Here is an 18,565-nt window from a genome sequence, read left to right as displayed (position 1 = left end):
CTTTTTGATAATCTTTCCAAGCATGCAAGCTCTACCTTCAGGTTTCTCAGAATATTGTGACAGCTTATTTTTTAAAAAGACACACCACCACTAGTGATGGAAAGTGAAGGTGTCTGAACCAAGGAAAAACCTCAAAACCCAGAAATTACAGGATGTCAATACACCCATAAAACTTTGACCTTCCTCACAAATGCTAACAAACAGTTCTAACAATAAAAAAACATTGCTGGCTACTGAAATTTATTTTTCTTTGCTACTATTATGGAAAAAAAAAAATCTCTGATAAGGATGTTGTATGTCTAAAGCACAGCAGAAAGCTATCATAAGCACTAACTTATTTCTCTGTTTACAGCAGTATCACAGACAGACCATGAAAGCTTCATACACAGCTCCAGAGAAGTGCTGCATGTCAGCAAACAGAACTACAATATTTTCTCTGTATGCTAATCAGCACTTTTAGCACCTCACCCCTTATTTTCCATTAAAAATGCCCCATCTAACATCAATTTAACATCTAGCATCAATGACTATTGATGCTGCTTTTAGTTAGGCTCTCTGGACTTCTATCATCTTTAAAACACACTCCCAACACTTGCAGTCAGAAAAATTACCTCAGTTCATTTGACAAGCTCTCCATGAGTAAACTCTGCAGTTTATCCCACCTTCCATTCACTTCACACCTATGCAGCCTGAAGCTGGCACTGGTTAGTGGGGCCACAAAAACAAGTTCATCTTAGAAAAGACCCAACCCTGTATCTGCATTGTAGCAGATACATGAAAATATACATAAAATTAGCCTTTCAAATAGGTAGGTTTGTGGAGATGGTAGGTTGTGGAGCTGTGGCAGAAACACCTAGAAGGTTTCAAAGGAGGCTCCAGGACCTTTTCTTTTTGCCATGGCATCAGCTTACAGAGATTGTACAACCACTGTCTTAGACACATTCCTTTCCCTCTCTTTATTGCAAACTATCTAGTCCCACAAAGCCTACAAAGCATATCCTTTTGGCTGGGGTAAGAGCTTCATTGTTGTTCCAGCTACCTGAATGCAGGTGAGGTTTGAAACTTTAAGCTCCCAAATTCCCCCACAGTCCCCTACTTCACTACCTCATTCCCTTCTTACAGCCCAGACCCTCACAGACTGCTTCTGTGCCTCCTTCTGATTAATATCAGGTGATTAAGCATTAACTTAAACAAGTAAACAGCAAGAAGGAAGCCATCTAGCCAGTCAAGAATCTAGCTGTGTACCTCCAAGAGATATAACTGCAAAGTAAAGGAGAGCAGCTCAATTAATTGAGTTTTTCAGGAGGGGACCTCAAACTCCAGCTATTGAGACCCTCACAAGCACATTTCAGCTTGGAGAAGAAGGAAAAAACATGGGTAGGACACGAAAGAATCAAGATCCTGATGCATTAAGTTGGGGAAATGTGTCATGAGCATTCAGGGTAAGAGGAAAGCATTGCTGATCAGTTGGTCGATAGCACTGAAATGCTGGCAAAGGTTATGCCAGGACTCAGAGCACTGCAGGAAAAAAACAAAAACAAGCCCATGAAGGGAGGGAAAGGCAAGTCAGTGTACAGCATTAATGAGCAGAAATAACAGAGCAGCTTGCAGGTAATGCATGGGTCTTTGTCCATGGAATATGCTTGCAAAAAGCAGAACAAATGAAGCAAGCAAGGGAAAGGCTCTCACAACCATTTAACAGGACAGGGACTTGGAATATCTAACTTTTCCCCCATCAGCACCCTATCCCTTCCCAGTGCCATGGCTTGGGCTCTCCTCCTCATAACCACTAAACTGGCTACCCTAAACACAGTAATAACACAGCTTGTCTGATTAAATCACTATGCATTGGCACATCCTTTGAAGGACAGGAGCTTGGAACATCAGTCTTTATAACTTAACATTCCAACTGCATGAAATCTACATGTTTCATGGACCCAGAGACAAGAATGGGCTGAACATTTGGCAGTACAGCCCCAGTTTCTTTAAAATGTATGCTGACAGCATGGACTAAGCAGCAACTATGTAATTTTTCAATGCTTGGGTACACTGGTATTAGCATTAGTGTGAACTGTGTGTGACAAGATTAACCTGAAAGCTACATTTTAAAAAGGAAGGGGCAGATGCTACCATCATTTTAAGTATGTAGCAAACAACAAATAATTAAACCCTCAGCGATCTGACAATTGACTTTTGGGACAGAAGAGCAGGCTTAGGGATTAGGGTTTTTAAGTTGTTGACTTTTCCTGAATGCATCTTCTGCAACACCCGCTTAGTTTGTGCCAAAACCGTTCCGGTACAAGCCCTTGTTTAAATTCTAAGAACATACTTTCTCCAGAGCTACCCAGCAATGCTGCTGACACTAATCAAATCTGAAGTCACCCACATTAGATTTTAGTCGAGCTTGGCATTGAGATACAACTGTGATGGAAGTACACTCCCTCCACAGTGTTTACCGAATTCTTAGGTTTTCTACTCATTTCACAGCTGACAGCTGGTTTATATTAAAGGCACAGCCCTATCACTATTCCATGAGCTGGGGAACACATTAGCTGTCTGCTAATAAAAGACAAAAAAGCAGAGCATAAACACCAAAAGCCTGCAACAGCACTGGAAGTACAAAACAGAAGCTTGAGAACAGCCAAGTCTGGTTTTTATAGGAGCAGCAGTGCTCATTTCTCCCAACCACACTCACCTTCATGGGGAGAAGTATCAAGGTGCACAAGCAAAGGTTCAAGAGCAGAACTAGTTCAGACACGTAATGCTCCACCACAGCTCCTAACCTGTGTTTAAAGCCACTTGCCTGCTGAATGCATGCCATAATTGAGGCAGCACACAGTACAGCCAAGCCAATTCCCCCACCACCAACTAGCTCTTGTTAACACGCTGTAAACCTGACAGACTCGCATGCGTGTGTTAACCTTGCAGCAAGAACAAGAATCCAGATTCACTCTTTTTTTCTTGTGGATACATGTGAGGGAACAGATCTGTATTTCCAAGCAGCACAACTTTGTAAGCATGAAATCATCTTTTCACGTAGCAATTCTTGTGAGGCAGCCACACAGCCTGAGAAATACCACTAGTAGCAGTACCACTCTGGCGTTCATCTAAATCACCTGAGCAAAAGATTAATTTGTATATTGTAGACCTTCCTCCTTTCGAATATATGCAAATGGTCATCTTATACTTTCCAGCTGAAAGAGCTCTACTTTTGCTGGCAGAGATCAGAAGCCATTCCTTCTCAGAAGCCTGAAGAAAAAGAATGTTTTTGTGTTAGCAGTGATACTGCCACCTTTTAGATTCAGAACACATCGTTAGCAATACATTTTGATTACAATAGACCAACTGTTCCCCGTTGGAAGCATACAAGCAAACAAGAACATTAAACAATGCCAAAACATTACATATGCTGACTGTCAGCCCAGCACAGTTACATTCAGCTGGCAGTCACAGTGTCCTCTGTAATTGTGACCCGTTTAAAAAGGGAGGCTTAACAAACAGTGCATGGCCATAAAACAGCCATGGTTAAAGAACAGATGTGTGAGCAGATACAGAACTGCTGCTGGCCCTGACACACTTTGAACAGGGGGTCATTTTGCATATAGCCAGGCAGATTAATCTCTTTCTGTGTTCATCTGTGCTTTATCTGGGGATTCCAGCTCTAGCTATCGTCTTGTGGAGGGAAGAACTCCAAAATGACAAAGGCTTAAAAAATTAAGGACAATTAAAACCAAAGCCATTGCTAACACTACAAAGCCTTCAAGAGCCAACCCAGAAAACACAAACTCCAAAGTGTTGGTGTTTTTACTTAACTGCAGGGAAACAAAACAGATCCACAGAATATTCCGAGGGAATATTGGAAGGGTCCCAACAAGGATCATTGAGTCCAACTCTCACATAGGGATTGAACCCATAACCTTGGTGTCATTAGCACCATGCTCTGACCAACTGCGCTGAGCAGCACTTGTACAAAGCCTGCCAAAGCTTAAAATGAAATGTGGTCCCTACTCTGGTAGTCAAAAAGGGGAAAATAATGCTTTATAAGAGACAGCCAACGCTATCAGAAACTGAAAGCAAAGGTCAGTCACCGCATTTCTGCTGGATTTGCAAGAGACAAATGAGAATGGGCTATTTCCAATGACTCTGCGCAATTCAGTTTTCACATTCAGCAGTATAAAAGTTGTATTGTCAGCTTTATTCCTACTTCCTAAAGCTGCTCAGAAACTGATCAAAATTTTACAAAAAGTGAGATAGGACTGCTTTAAGGGCTAAAAGAGTGCCAGGTTTCCCTTCCTGAGGATGCCAAGAAGTCTTAAAATCTACTCAGTTCTTAAACACCTTGAACATGCTTAGCTCCACAAGCAAGGATGCTGCAACCTGGAAGGAAGCCCTGACTACAAGTTTCCAGTTTACATCATCCTCATTTGTGTAGGCTCCTCTGTCTCAGAATAGTCACCCCAGGGGAAGATTTACTGCCAGGGCAAGGGAAACCAGGCTCTGGATAGCGTAAATGCATTTTCTGTTCTCTGCTCTGAGCTTGCACAATGCCACTGAAGAGTACCCTTGCAAGAGGGTATTTCTTCAGTTATGCCACATGAAATCCTTTATTCTGCACACTTTTAGTAAAAAGGGAGATGAGGCTTCACATGACCTTATGGCCCTTATTACTCAACTCTAATCTCTTTTGCAAGAGGAATTAACAACCATTTTAAGTGGGTACAAATTGGACAGATAGTTTTGAACAAGGGCAGCTGTGGGGCTTATCTCAAATGTTTTCAAGTGTTTGTATTTTAGAAGTTAATCTTCTAGTCTAACAATCTTTTCTATTGCTCCATTTCTCAGTAAGAGTTATAATCTTGAAATAAATCTGGGTTAAATAAACACTTTGATTTGAAAAGTAAATAGGCATGGTTCCTGTTAGCTCAGTGAATGATCAAGGCACTTGATAGAGTCTAAAATTAGGAAATTCTGCTTGAAAGTTTGAATTGCCTGCAATAAGAATGAGGCAGATTCTGAAGCCAAGTGTTGCACTACTTTCACCAACTGCTTAGAGAGAGAGAGAGAAGGAAAGAGATGCGTGCCAGCAAGGCAAAAGTCCACAGCCTAGATGGCAGCCTCACTGTCTGGATAAGGGATATTCAGGGACACATGACAGCTTACAGAGGTGACTTATGTGGAACAGCTTCACACTCTGTCACCATTCCTAACCCACAGTTACAACCCCTACCCTCTCCCCTCCACCATCCTGCCAGCTACACTTGTGTCCTGATGGCCTTTTCACTATGGGGCCATCTGCTCCAAACTGCTGACTTCTCTGTCCATCAACCCTTATCAACCCTCTCCTCCTCCCACTTTTATCAATAGTAACTGATAACCAACTCATCCTTGGGATGGTTGATATACAAAATTACTCACCCTTGAACCCAAGCATCGGTCCCACTGTAATTCCCCAGTTGTTTTTCTCTCCATTGAGCCAATTTTCAATAGAGATAACATGCTCTCCATTATCAGTGCAAGCAATGTCAATAAAATAAACTACAGTATAAAATCAAGTACTTTGGAGAAACAATTTTACTGATGATACTTTGATCAACCAGGCTGTAATCTTGACAAACCTGTCACATTTTATAGTGTCCTTCCACAGGACAGATCTACTTTCATTAGTATATATATTTAGCTGTTAAATCTTCTTCCACTGAATTTCAAATTAGCTCTTGCAATTTAAATTGCACAGACTCCACCTCAGGCTAATGGCTTTAAAGTCTCCTAGGTCTCCTATTACCCTTTTAATACAGCTGAAGCACTTTCTTTTAATCTTCTTGTGGTACTGATTCAGTCACGGCTACATTAACATAGGGCTCTCACATTACATCCTTAGTAAACCTCCCTTGCTTGCAGTCACTCACTCCCGATGTCAGAAGCTGGCCACTGCTGTAACACCAACACCAGGATACAGTACAGCTACCCACCAAGCTTACAAAACCCCAGGTTTTATAGGGGAATTGCTGTAGAAGCCTATTCACTAATTTCACATCCTGACATGATTACCAAAATAATCTGACCTGCCCTTCAGGCCTAGGAGGACAAAGTAACTTGGCTGCAGCCTCCCAAGCAAGCACTACTGCTCCTTTCAAAGGAGCCCAGACTCAGCAGGCAGTGCCCTTCAAATACAGAAGTCCTACTGGGGTACACCAGGCCTCTCGAACATACAGCAGAAAGGGGATTCTGGAGAGGAAATTATGTCACCATCATCTTTAAAAAAAAAAACCACAATGTTGTTCTCACCAAAAAGAAACGCCTCTACACTGCATCCTGGAGAAAACCTACAGATTGACTGCAGTGACCCGTGACGGCATCTGCAGAGAACTTGATTTCTGGCTCAGCAACCACAAGCCAGAAAAGATAGAAAAAAGATAGAAAAGAACGTGACAATGCTGAGAGGACCCTGGTCTCCACAGGCACCTTCACTCCAGAGAGGATTAGGAAGCCCTGCTGGTGCCAGGAGTTACCAAACCCAAGGGAAGTTTAGGTGTACTCAAACAAGCAGAGGCAACTCATACAGCTCCCAAGTGGAAAGTAATGTAAAGTAGTAGCAATTAGCAATAGCGTGGTAATTATTAATTCAGGCAAAAGCCATCAAAGCAGAACAACGGAACCCAGGGGCAAGTATGATGTCAGAAATATGGCACTACAAGGAAATCAGGAGCTCAAGGAGACCAACACAAAACCAGAGGTCAAGCTCTCTTCAGCCTGAACATGCCTGCTTGAACAGAGGTCTCCATGAGAAATATGGGGACTTGAGGAAACTGCTCAGAGACTGAAGGACATAACAGAGCAGATCCAGCAGAAAAAAATGCTGTGCTTTATTACAGAAAATCCAGAGAAGCTCATGGGAACACTGGATCCAAGGAAAGAAATTTTAGATGATACAGACAGACCTGCAGGAGGATGCTATGAGTCCCAAGGGATGCTTAAGAGAGTAAACCACACCTATTTAACACCAAAAATACCCCCAAAGTCAGTGATGAAAACGCTGAAAAAAAGAAAGGCTCTAACAGTAACACACCGAGGCACAAAACTGCTACATGTCAACACAACGGCCTCACAAACCCTTAAATCCTAAAAAAAAACCAAAAAAAAATCCAAAATTAAAACAGCCCACAATAATAATACTAATAATTCTCCACATTGCAGGGAATATTGCTATTTTTGCCAAATGACTAATGTGTCTTTGAGAAAGAGTGAGGAGAAGATGAGAACAAGGAAAGAAAATTGTAATGGCTGGAAAAGATGAACAAACTGGGAAGATGCTGTGGAGAGCAAACACCTAATGCCCTGAACAGGTAACCTGGGAGCAATTCAGAGGCATTCCCCAGCCATAAGCTGCCAAAATGGCTGACAATACACAGGACAAAACAGGAGGCAGAGCTACTCTGACACCATTCAAAAAATTAAATAAATAAACAAACAAATAAATAAAGCAGACATACACGTGGAAAAAAGTTACACAACCCCATTTTTTTTGTCATATCTGAGCAAAACATTGCTGCGCATGCTCTGCAAAAGAGAATTGTAATAAAAAAAGCCAACACACCACCAACAAAAAACAAACCCCACACACTAAAAAAAGCCCTCACACAAAGGAAATTGCTTTTTCATATTTTACCCATAGGAGGGACTGTGATTCAACCTGTATTTACTATGAAAGAAAGAACAGGCAAGCAACTGGAAACCATTTCCCAGCTCCTTTGTGAACTCTGCTGAAGAACAACTGAAATAGAGGCAGTTACCCAGTAGGAAGGTGGAATTGGTGAAAAAGCTGCATGACTGATGAAATATCTCTATGCAGGCAGCCTCTTTCCTCTTTTGAAAGCCCTGACAAGTAACTCGTTTAACCTGAAGACAGCAATTAAGAGACACAATAGCATAAAATTCACTTGAGGAAAAAAAATCCTTAAATATATTGATGAAACTTGCAGGAGAACAATTCAAGTATTTGTCATCTCTGCTACAATGGAACAGACTGGAATAATCACAAAAGACTCTGCAAATGCTTCTAAAAAAGTAACATCAGGAGAAAGAGGGATAGATCTAGAGATATAAGGATGGGGCACTGAGAGGACACAGGAGCAGATAATGGAGATGGCCAAGTTTTCTGTCAGAGGGAAGACACCGCTGGCTAAATCCAAAGAGACATGGGAAGGCATGAAGCCCTTCAGCTGCTGGGGCAGGATGGCATCAAGGGTCACCACACATCGCATTTGACATGCCTGAGCACACTCACTGTTCCAGGAAAATTCGGCTACATCAGAGGGGAAGACACGAGCAGGCTGTTGCAGACTCTTCTTCTTCAGCACCTCCCTGCATTTTCATAAAATACCCAGGAAAGGCTGCAAAAGCAACCTTCTGCCTCCCAGGAGAAAGCTGCACCACAAAAAACAAGAATGAGGCTGACTGCAGTGGAACTGAAACTACACCAAAATGTAGTGTCAGTCCAAAATTATCCAGCTGGTGGGCCGCACAGGCTGGACAGCCAGCAGGAAGGTCCCAAAAACACTCCTTGCAGGGACTTGTGCCAGCAGCTGGGGGTCTCCAGGAACAAAGGTACCAGGTACAGCTGAAGGGAGCCTGAGGGACAGCAGCTTCTCCAGCAAGGCAGAGCACAGAAGAATCGAGGAAATCAGCTCACACATAGGGGATTTGAAGCGCTTCACTGCTCCACAGCACGGAGAGAGACAGAAACAAGTTTTAACATTTGTAGCAAACAAGTGTTTATCCTAGAATTCATACTTCACATCTATAGTCTGACTATTGATTGGGATTAAATGAGGATCAGATAACAATGAGGTCACAGAAGTGAAGGGTAACATGCATGTGACTTTTTATCACCAGGATCAGGGTTCAGCAAAAATGAAATAGGAGAATTTGCTCTGCTATCTAATGCCAGTATTAAGCTCATTTGATTTTCTCTATTCTCTGTACTCCCACATAAAGGTTTTCCAGATCTATGGCTGCTCAAATGCATTTCCTCAGAACATCACAGCCACCGACCACAACAATGAGTCACAGAAAGTACCCAAAACACAATGCTACCCTAATATCCATCTAGCACTTCCAACGCTGTCACCTGGAAAATGTCTCACAACAGAAATATTAGAGGAATGGCCATCCACACAAAACACACATACCAGAAAAAGTGAGCACTGCTAATTACTTCTTTATTTACTGTATTATTGCATTTAATAATTTCAGACAAAACAGCTCCTTAAAAAAAAAAAAAATCATTCACACACTTTTAAAGGAGGAACTTGTAAAGTGCTTAGGTAACCATCACATTAGATTTTACTGCTATCCATGGAAGAAAATGGAAATACCTATATTTTTGTTCATTTCTCGTTGTAAACCACTTAAGAAAAGCCACACTGACTGCACTGTGCACTAGCCAAAGCCACATAAATCTTATTTATCAGATATCCATCTCCATTACAGTTTCAAGCACATGCACACACTTTCTGTAACAGAGTAGTTGCCAGTCAAAATGCACAGCCACCTCTTTAGAATGAGTTTCAGCTCTTGGATGAATGAGTACATTGTGATGGTATGACTGAACAAAAACTGAGGGGCAAACGCAGTGCTGGTAAAATTCAAAAATACTGCTGCAAGAACAAACTGCTGCCGCTAGTAAGCCAGCACTGTGTTCCATAAACATCACCTAAGGTGCTATTTAGCCTTTGCTGAGGAGCTGGGTGTGAGCAGGAAAAGCTGTGCTGGAGAAGGGCACACAGCAGCCCTGCTGCAGTTACAGACAGCTGCCTCTGCAGCCCCCCCACGCCGTGCTCCTGACCCATGGAATATGCCACATGATCAGCCCTTGGCCGCAGAACCACGCAGCCACTCCACACTACTGGGGATTGGTTTGCCTTTCCAGCCAGTGCCTTGTATCATTTACAAATAAGAGGTGGAAACCCACATGATGAAGCCAAACATACGTGCTGCTTCCCCAAGTCTGCAGAGACTAAAGAACAGCAGCATGAGATGCAGACAGCCTGACTTCCCCTTTAACACAGCATTCAAGTGTTGATTTTAACTATTTCATCAAGGAGCAAAGCAAGAACAGTCTGCTGTGGTACAAATCTCCAATTTCAGATATTATGCCACCTCCACCATCCCAGAAACCTTGCAGCTGAATTTGCTTCACCTTACCGCTTCGGCAAGCTGGGGAGTAAAACTGATGTAACCCATTGAAAACAGCAATCAAACACTACTTTTATTTCCAGCGGTATAAGGAATGCTGCAATAACAGCATGACCTTGCATATTAAAATATGAGGATCTAGATGGTCTAACAGCAACTTGTTGGCCACATAAGTGACAGGTAACTGCCTGCAATCCACTGTCTGAAGGCTCACAAGGTGAGGATGTCAGAGAAGGTCCACTGAAAGTCAGTAAGAAAGGAAGACAACACAGGACAGCATGAAAGAAAAATTAAAAAAAAAAAATCACAGAAATATAGATATTTCAAAATGTGGAAAAGGAAAAGCCAGCTTCCAACAAGATTTTCCTACAGTGTCAGTAGTTTGAGAAACACTGCTGTGTGGAATATAGTACCTGACCCAAAAAGGAGAGGAGGAGGTGGGGGCAGAAAGCAGGCGGGGGGAGGGCCAGAATCCATGTAGGACTTCAGGAATTTCTGAAACAGGCTTTAAAAGCTGAATATGGAGAAAAATAAGGAAAGCTTGACTGCTGACCATTTTCAAATGTGTAAATGGAGAAATAAAAGCAAGAAATTTTTTTGCAGACAGGATGTGCTTTCCCTATTTTTAGCCTATTATTGGCCCTCCCAATACAGCTGTGCTGTGTCTGGGATCCACAAAGCACCTGCCTGCCAGACCAAGCCAACAGCCTGCACTCGGTGCTCTTAGGGCTTGCTCAATGCTCACCACCGACAGAGCATTTCCATTTGAGTAAAAGGTACTTGAGTGCCATTCATAATGCTGAAGAAGCCAGCATCACATCATTCGAGTGCCACTGGTCCACTTGGACAAAAAGAATAGATATACCAAATTTTAAAATGTTACAGAAGCAGAGCACTGTCGCAGTTTGATCCACTGCACAGTCACAGAAAATGAGAAATCAACTCAGCGCCATTTTCAATTACCAAAAGCTTGTCATAACATGTACAGAGCAGAGACAGCATCCCAAAGGTTTACCTCCAGGGCACAAAATTAAATAGCTATTACCCAATAAAAGAAATCACATTTTAAAGCCTCTGTCTTTGAACATGGCAAGTCTCCACAGCTCTTTTCAAATGTAAATTTTGTCTATGAGAACAGAAAAAAATCTCAGAAAATTTAGCAGAGAAACATCCACAATAGCTCATTTACTAGAAATGCACTGATAAGCACCTTTTTTTTTTTCCTTTTGTTTTTTTAAAAATCCGGCTGCTGTATTGCTGAAGCACAGCAATTTGGTAGCAGCTACCCAAACCACACAGCTATTTTAATCATTACACATTCTTCACACTTCCAAAACACAAAAAATACCACCATACTGGTTTAGGTGAAACTAAAAGATCGTATCTTGATTCGCAGTTGCAGAGGGCCAGACAGCCAAGTTTTCATCGTGTACTGCATCCCCCCAAAATCTTGCACGATGAAGGGTCCAGGTGATAAGTACCTTCTACTGTCACCTTTTTAGAAAGGTATACAAACATTTCCCCATTATAAATATGTACAAAACGTTTAAAACGTTAACATAGCTGGCAAAAAGCCACGGCTAAACTCCTTCCAAGGGAGTCACGCACGTCAGCTTCTCCTACTGACCCCTAAATCTGATTCATTTATGTGAAAGACATCACTTTGACGGCCACCAGCTTCTTCCAAAAACGCAGACATCCTACCAGCAGGGCCCTGCTGCTCCAAATACGCTCTCTGATGGAAGAATTCCGTGCTGGCCATTTTTTTTCGGGAGAACGCCTGTCTGTTCCAAAGGGGGCTGGACGCAGCAGCGCCCAGGTACGAGCACCAAACCCCTCCCATCCTCGGCTGGCCGGGTTGGGTCCGCCGGTCCCGCTACCGCCCCGCTCTCTAACCAGACCCTTGCACCGAGAACTGAAGGCACCGCGGGGCCGGCTCCTGCCCTCCGGGCACACAGGGAATGCCAGGGAAGCCGGGCTGAGGTGGGGAACGTCCCGGGCCCGCATACCTGTCCGTCCCGCGGGTTCCTCGGCCGGGGGGCGCCGGCGGCAGTAGCCCTTCCCCTCAGCTCGCAAAACCCAGCCCCGCTCCCCGGCAGGCTCCCGGTGCCCCCGCCGGGAGCGGGCAGACAGTGACACGGGGATAACAAAGCCCGTCGGAGCAGCGGCGGCGCTCACCTGCCCAGCGGTCGCTTCATGCCCTCAGCGGCGGCGGAGGCAGGCAGGCGCAGGCTTCGCCTCAGGCTGCAGCCCTTGTCGAGGGGCCCGGGCACGGCGGCGGCGCGTTCATGCTCCACCGTGTCCGACTCGTTGCGTTTGCTCATGCCGGGGCGGGGGCGGCGGCGGCGGCGGCGGAGACGGCGGCAGCGGAGCGGGGCCGCGCTCCCTCGCCGCGCGCCCTGCCCGGCACTGCCCGGCCCCGCCCCGCGCCCCGCCCCTCCGCCGAGCCCGCCAATCCCCGCCTCCAGCCGCGCCCCTCGCCCCGCCCCCCCACCGCCCCCGCCAATCCCCGCCTCCCCCACCGGCCCGCCCGCCAGCGCCTCGGAGCGGCCGTGGCGCCATCTCTACTGCGGGCAAGGGCTCGGCCGCCATTTCGCTGTGGCCGGGCCCCGCGGCACCGGAGCCGCTCGGTGCGCGGAGAGGGCGGCGCTGCTGAGGGCCGGGGCTCCGTGTGCCTATGAAGGAGCCCCCCGCCTGGTCTGCAGGGGTCTGGAAGGGCTGTGAGACCGGGGTGGAGAGGCAGTACACGCATCGGCACGGAGATACGGCACGGCTGGTTCAGGGATGTGGGGAGAGACAGAGCCAGGCTACTGATACCATCGGCAGTGAGAACAGGGAGGAAGTTCTTTGATGGCACAGAAGAGTTATGATAGCACATTGGAAAGTAGGTCCTCGTTTGATATATGCCTAAAGAGGCACCACTCAGGCAAGGAAGTTACAGAGCTTCCCTGGCTCTGTGTGGGTGTCACAAAGTGTGGAATATGTAAAATCTTTCTTAAGAAAGGAAGTTCTTTGATTTTTTTTTTTTTTTATCTTCGTATACTTTTAAGCCAAGTCAGCGAGAAAGGCTATTTTCCACGTGTTAGAAAAAACAATCGCCTTGTTAAAGTTTAGGTCTTGAGGTGCCTCAGTGATCTCAGACCTTGGGAGAGGTTAATAAAGATTGGGAAAAAGGATACCTGCTGATAGTGGGCACAGAATTTATGGGCCACAAAGACACCTGGTAGAACTCCCAAACTAAGTGAGGAAGAAATTAATAAAGCCAACTTGGCAATTGTCCTAAAATCAGCTGCAACCAGGTAAAACATAATTCCATCAGGGAATTGCATCTGCAGCCACCAACTCAGAGACCACCTGCCCAAGAAAGACACAGATCCATAAGAAGAGACAAAGTGGGTGTGCAACCTAGTTAGCGTGAGAAGCATTTCTTCTGAATTGTTGCTGAGTCATCCTGTACCTGAGATTCCAGAGAAATACATAAATTAATTAATCCCAGGATGTACTGGACATAAAAGGAGGAAGCAATTGTTAAAATACCAGCCTGTACTATCCAGCAGTTATGGATAACTAGCAGAAAGTAATGTGTAATGAGCTGATATGTGTTTCATCTTGTTTCTACAAGCTTCTCCTAACATTTGAGATTTTCAGAAGTTTTCTCTTGATCAGGTCATAATTGCGAAAATTTTCAGTCAGGCTTTTGGAAAGACTGGTTATACTTTTGCATGCTTTGAACAGCAAAGGAGTGTGTTCTTGTCCATTTGATTTTGTTTCATTTTCTACGTCTGAGCGGGAAGACTGAGTTCTGCAGTTGAGTATTGTTGGAGCTTTGTCTGGTGACAACATCATGAGTGGTGGTCACTCCAAAAGCAGGCTCTGCCAAGGCTGTACGGGGCTTGGGAGTGGCATTGTAGTGCTATGAGGAAGGAATTACAGGCTGCTCCACAGGCTTTGAAACAAGGGGAATAGACTCAGCTGTCATAAATCCTCTGAAATGCCTCAGAGTGAAGTTTACTACTGAGGACAACTAAGGAAAATTACTTGCAAGTCAATCTTTGTGGGGTGGGTCTTAATACCAGTTGGCTTTTCCTCTGTGCTAGAAAGAAGTATTTTCTTGTGGAGGCCTTAAGCTAATCTCAGCATTTCTGAATGCTTCCCTTCCTTAACTACATAGGTGTATAGAAAGGTGCTTGCTTGGTCTTTCCCATCATAGCAGATATTTAGGATTCAGGAATCACCACATCTTTTTATTTTTTTTATTTTTATTTTTTAGTGTGATGTCCCCTGTACTGCTGGTACATAGAATATTGAATTGTAGACCCATACAATCGTTAAGGTTAAGGAAAAGACCCTCAGGAACACTGAGTTCAACTGTTAGCTCAGCATGCCGTGTTCACCACTAAACCGTGCTCCCAGGTGCCATGTTTAGACATTCTTTGAACACTTCCAGGATAGTGACTCCACCCTGGGCAGCCCATTCCAGAGCCTGACCCTTTCAGTGATGAATTTTTCCTACTCTAAACCTCCCCTGGGAAAATGGCACTTGAGGCTCTTTCTTCTTGTCCTATCACTTGCGACCTGGGAGAAGAGGCCAACCCCCACCTCACCACAACCTTCTTTTAGGAATATGTAGAGAGCAGCAAAATCTCCCCTGAGCCTCCTTTTCTCCAGGCTGAAGAGTTTATAGGCACCCCTTGCAGCACTCCAGTTGTGTGAGTCATCCCACCATTATGAAGAGGTTCTTCCATTTGGGATCAGTACTTGCTCCTCTGACCTGCTGAAAGAGAGTAGTGGGCCTTCCTGTCAGTTGTCCTCTGAAATTACCACACACACACCCCCTAGATATCAATGCACAAAATCCATTCTGAATTCCAAGTTAACCCCCATGGTGGAATTCTGGTTGACTTGAGAGATTGTTGAGGCAATAGTCCACTACAAACCTTATTTCTGCTGCTGTTACAAGCAACCCAGGGTGAAATTCCATCATCTGTGGTCAACAAATTCTGTATCTGAACAATGCAAATCAGCTGAGGGAATTTGCTGACACAGGATTTCTTACCAGCCAGTAACTTCACGTAGTTCTACAAAACATGTACAGGAAGAACAGGAAAATTGAGTCAGAGTAAAGATTAGGAAAAAATTGGGGATTTCTTAGCTCAAGGCATGAACAAGGATTACAACAGAGCAATAGTAGAAACTATTGCTATGGGCAAGGACATGTTCCAAAGAGTTTCTTTACATGTGGAATGATCCCAAGAGGTCTGGAGAGAGACCATGGGGCAAGGACACAGCCCGCTGAACTACACCAGTGTGAAGCGCCTTCCCATCCTGTATTCTTCAGGGGCAGCTGCACCTGGATTTCCCAGCCTGATCTGGAGATGAGGAAGACTGATGGAAAGCAAATGACAGCAAATTCTAAGTAACATTTTCAAGAGAAGGAATGAGAGCTGTGTTTGGCTGTGGACGAGCTCCCAAAAGACAGAATCCTGAGCAGGAGATAACTGAAGGGACCTGGAAAGACCAGGAGAAAGTTCTGGTTACGAAACCACCGTGAGAAAAGTCTCTGGAGAGCATAAAGATATTCAAAGCAGCAGAGAAATCAGAAAAGGGGCAGAGCCATCTTCTCTGAGATGGTACTTGAAAGGGGGACAAAAGCCAAGGAGAAGTGAATTGAGGCAGAGCAGACACTACAACCTGCTGCTAAAGGCAGCTTCTTCATCTGCTTACCCAACTGTCTCCTAGCTGGACCATGTAGAGAAAATAATGAAGAGCTCAGATGGAAGATGGAGCCATCCTTCCATGCTGAATGCATCCTTCCTGAAGGCAGGAGAATCCACATGCCCTACCACCCCAAGCTGCTCCCAGCCCCCCCCACCTTGCAGTCCTAGACCAGGGGCTGCCTTTTTTGGCAAGACAGGACTGCTGGGTCTGGCACAGCAGGTGCTGCAGGTTGGTGGCATAACAAGGCTTGTAGCCCCAGAGCAGGGTGCAGCAGATGACCTCAGGACTCCATGTGTTTGCTAGGAATGGGTCACAGGGCTTCTCCTGCCAGATATATGCATAAGCATAAGATTGGCAGGAGCTCTGGCTCAGTGCTGCCTCGGTGGGCAGCTCCTGATGTGGGGTGACCCCAATCCTGCAGTACAGTTTCATCATTTCTCTGGTGAAAATCTGGAGATGGGGACCTTCATGTTTTCCTCACTGTCCAGGAAAATGTTTTCCAGGTTTAAGCCTCTGCAGGGAAGAGGCAGTGTGTGCTGTGGGCAGGCAGGGGCAGATGGAAGGTCTGGGGCCAGGAATGTCAGAAGGCAAGGAAAGAGATGTGGGTAAGTGAGGGGGCAGGGATGGGGAGGAGAGCTTGGACTGGTAAGCAGTTGTGTGGAGGGAGAATGGGTAAAGGTGCAGTGCAGCAGTCAGAGATGTGGAGCTGAAGAGAGGCTTCCAGGAAATCCTTCACTGCCTGGGCTGGAGAACATGATTCCCCAGGCACCTGCTCTGATGCTCTCTGAGGGGGACCGGCTCCACAAGGAGATAAAAGCTGTCTCCATGCCTTGGTTCATTGGGATGAGCAGTGGACATGTGGGCTTGGCATGGGCTAGCCCTGCCCCCCGCTGGCTCCCCTCTTCCTTGCACCCCCATCCCCTCTGCTCACCACCGCTCCCCATACCCTTGTCAGTCCCCCATAAAGTGCCCACCACACCTCCATCCTCCTGAATCTCCCACAAGCTCCATGGCCCTCAGAGTCCCTGCCCATTGCCTCACAGTGCCCCATATTCCCAGGACTCCCCCAAGCACTCCTTGCTCCTTTGAACCTCAAAAATTCCTGCCCCATTGAGCCATCCAGTAGCACTGCTGCCCATGAAGTTCCCCAAAGGTTGCTCCCATTTCCCCCTTAGCCCCTGATGCCCTGGGGACCCTCAGATGCCTCACTTGCCCTGCAGAACTTTATGATGGTCAGAGGCTCCTCCTGCTGCCCCCTGATAATGCCTCCTTTTCACCCTGCCTGCATCCAGTGGGGCAGGAATTTCCCAAGATTTTCTTCCAGTGCCTTCTTTTTGGAGGTGACCTTGATGGCCACCTTGTGCCACAGTGTTAAACAGAAGTTATGCCTAAACATCAGTCATTTGACAATGGGACAAAGTCAGAGGCCAAATACCAGTGAAGCTGAGTTTCATCAGCCTGCAGGAGCAAGGAAAGCCAATCCAGAGTTCCATGTGACAGTTTACAACAAGGAATGATGATAGCTACAAACTCGTCAACCAAGTGGCTTTTACCTGCTCACACTGGCACGGTTTCCTGCTCACAAGCACCCAGATGATTTTGCTGGGGCTGTAGCCAGGGTCACTTGTGCATGACACAGGAAGGACAACAGAAACCAGGACTTTGCAATACTCCTGGAGATCCTGTGGAATGCCCATGACTGTCAGGTAAATGAAGACGATAAGCATGCTAACGATAAGCTGATGCACTGATCTTTCAAAACACCCTTAGAGAATTTTTTCCCTACATGTCACGCCAGGTTAGTTCGCCCAATGACTGAAAAGAGTGTGCTCCTGCTGAATCACCTCTGATACCACCCAGTCCCCTACTTCTCTCCCCACTCATGTGCCGCATTCCATGAGATCCTTACCAGTGGCCTGGCTAAAGGGAATGGGAGCTCTTGCACCTCTGGCAATACCACCTTAAGGACAATGTCAGTAAGGATTGACCTCAGACCTTCGAGACATCACGAGCCCTATTGAGGTGGCCCTTTGCCAGCAGGTCCAGCTTAGGTCCATGAGTTCAAGGGCAGCTTGATACCTGCTGGTTGCTTTTTGCCCAGCTGGACCACCAGCTTGAAGGTGACACGTGCAGGCTGTTGCACACCGTCCTCCAACTCCATTCACCCCCTTATTCCCACCGGCAGCCTCCCCAAAACTGTATCAGAGCACTAACAAGCACCCGCCCCCGCAAAGGTGGGGTGCAGACCCTGGGGCCAGCTCAGGCTGTTGGGGCTCCTCCTCCTCGAGCGATGCAAAGGAGAGCCGGGCAGGACGCGACAGAACAAGGAACTCAGTCATTTTTCCTCGCGGTCTCCAGGAACCACCTACACGCAGCGCGGACCCGAGAGCCACGGACGGACGCCTGCCGTGTCCCGGGGAGCCCCGCCCGCCCCGAGTCCCTCCCGCGGGAAACAGCCGAGCCCGAACCCGCGCCCGAGCCGCTGCCCCGGAAGAGCCGCTCCCGCAGCCCCGCCCCCGAGGGCGTGCCCGGCGCCCGCGCGCCCTATGGCCAATCAGAAAAATCGGCCGCCCTGCGTCAGCGGCACGCGGCGGCGGCGGCGGCTGTTGCTAGGCAGGCCGGCGCGCCTGGCCCAATGGGAGCGGGGCGCTGC

At 46.3% G+C, this 18,565-nt stretch overlaps 1 protein-coding gene across 1 annotated transcript in view; it reads right to left on the bottom strand.

The window, feature by feature from the left end:
• ABHD12 (abhydrolase domain containing 12, lysophospholipase) overlaps positions 1-12,590 on the bottom strand; it is a 37,834-nt gene extending 25,244 nt beyond the window's left edge. The window contains exon 1 of the mRNA XM_005533007.3: positions 12,373-12,590. Coding sequence (XP_005533064.2) covers positions 12,373-12,518 — 146 coding nt within the window. The 5' untranslated portion in view covers positions 12,519-12,590. The remainder of the gene's footprint in view (positions 1-12,372) is intronic.
• Positions 12,591-18,565: the final 5,975 nt, after the last annotated feature.

The sequence above is a fragment of the Pseudopodoces humilis genome, chromosome 3, assembly GCF_049639895.1.
Source record: "Pseudopodoces humilis isolate 2021_Gansu_Grassland_sample_001 chromosome 3, ASM4963989v1, whole genome shotgun sequence".
NCBI lineage: Eukaryota > Metazoa > Chordata > Aves > Passeriformes > Paridae > Pseudopodoces > Pseudopodoces humilis.
This window is presented reverse-complemented; position numbering and strand designations above follow the sequence as displayed.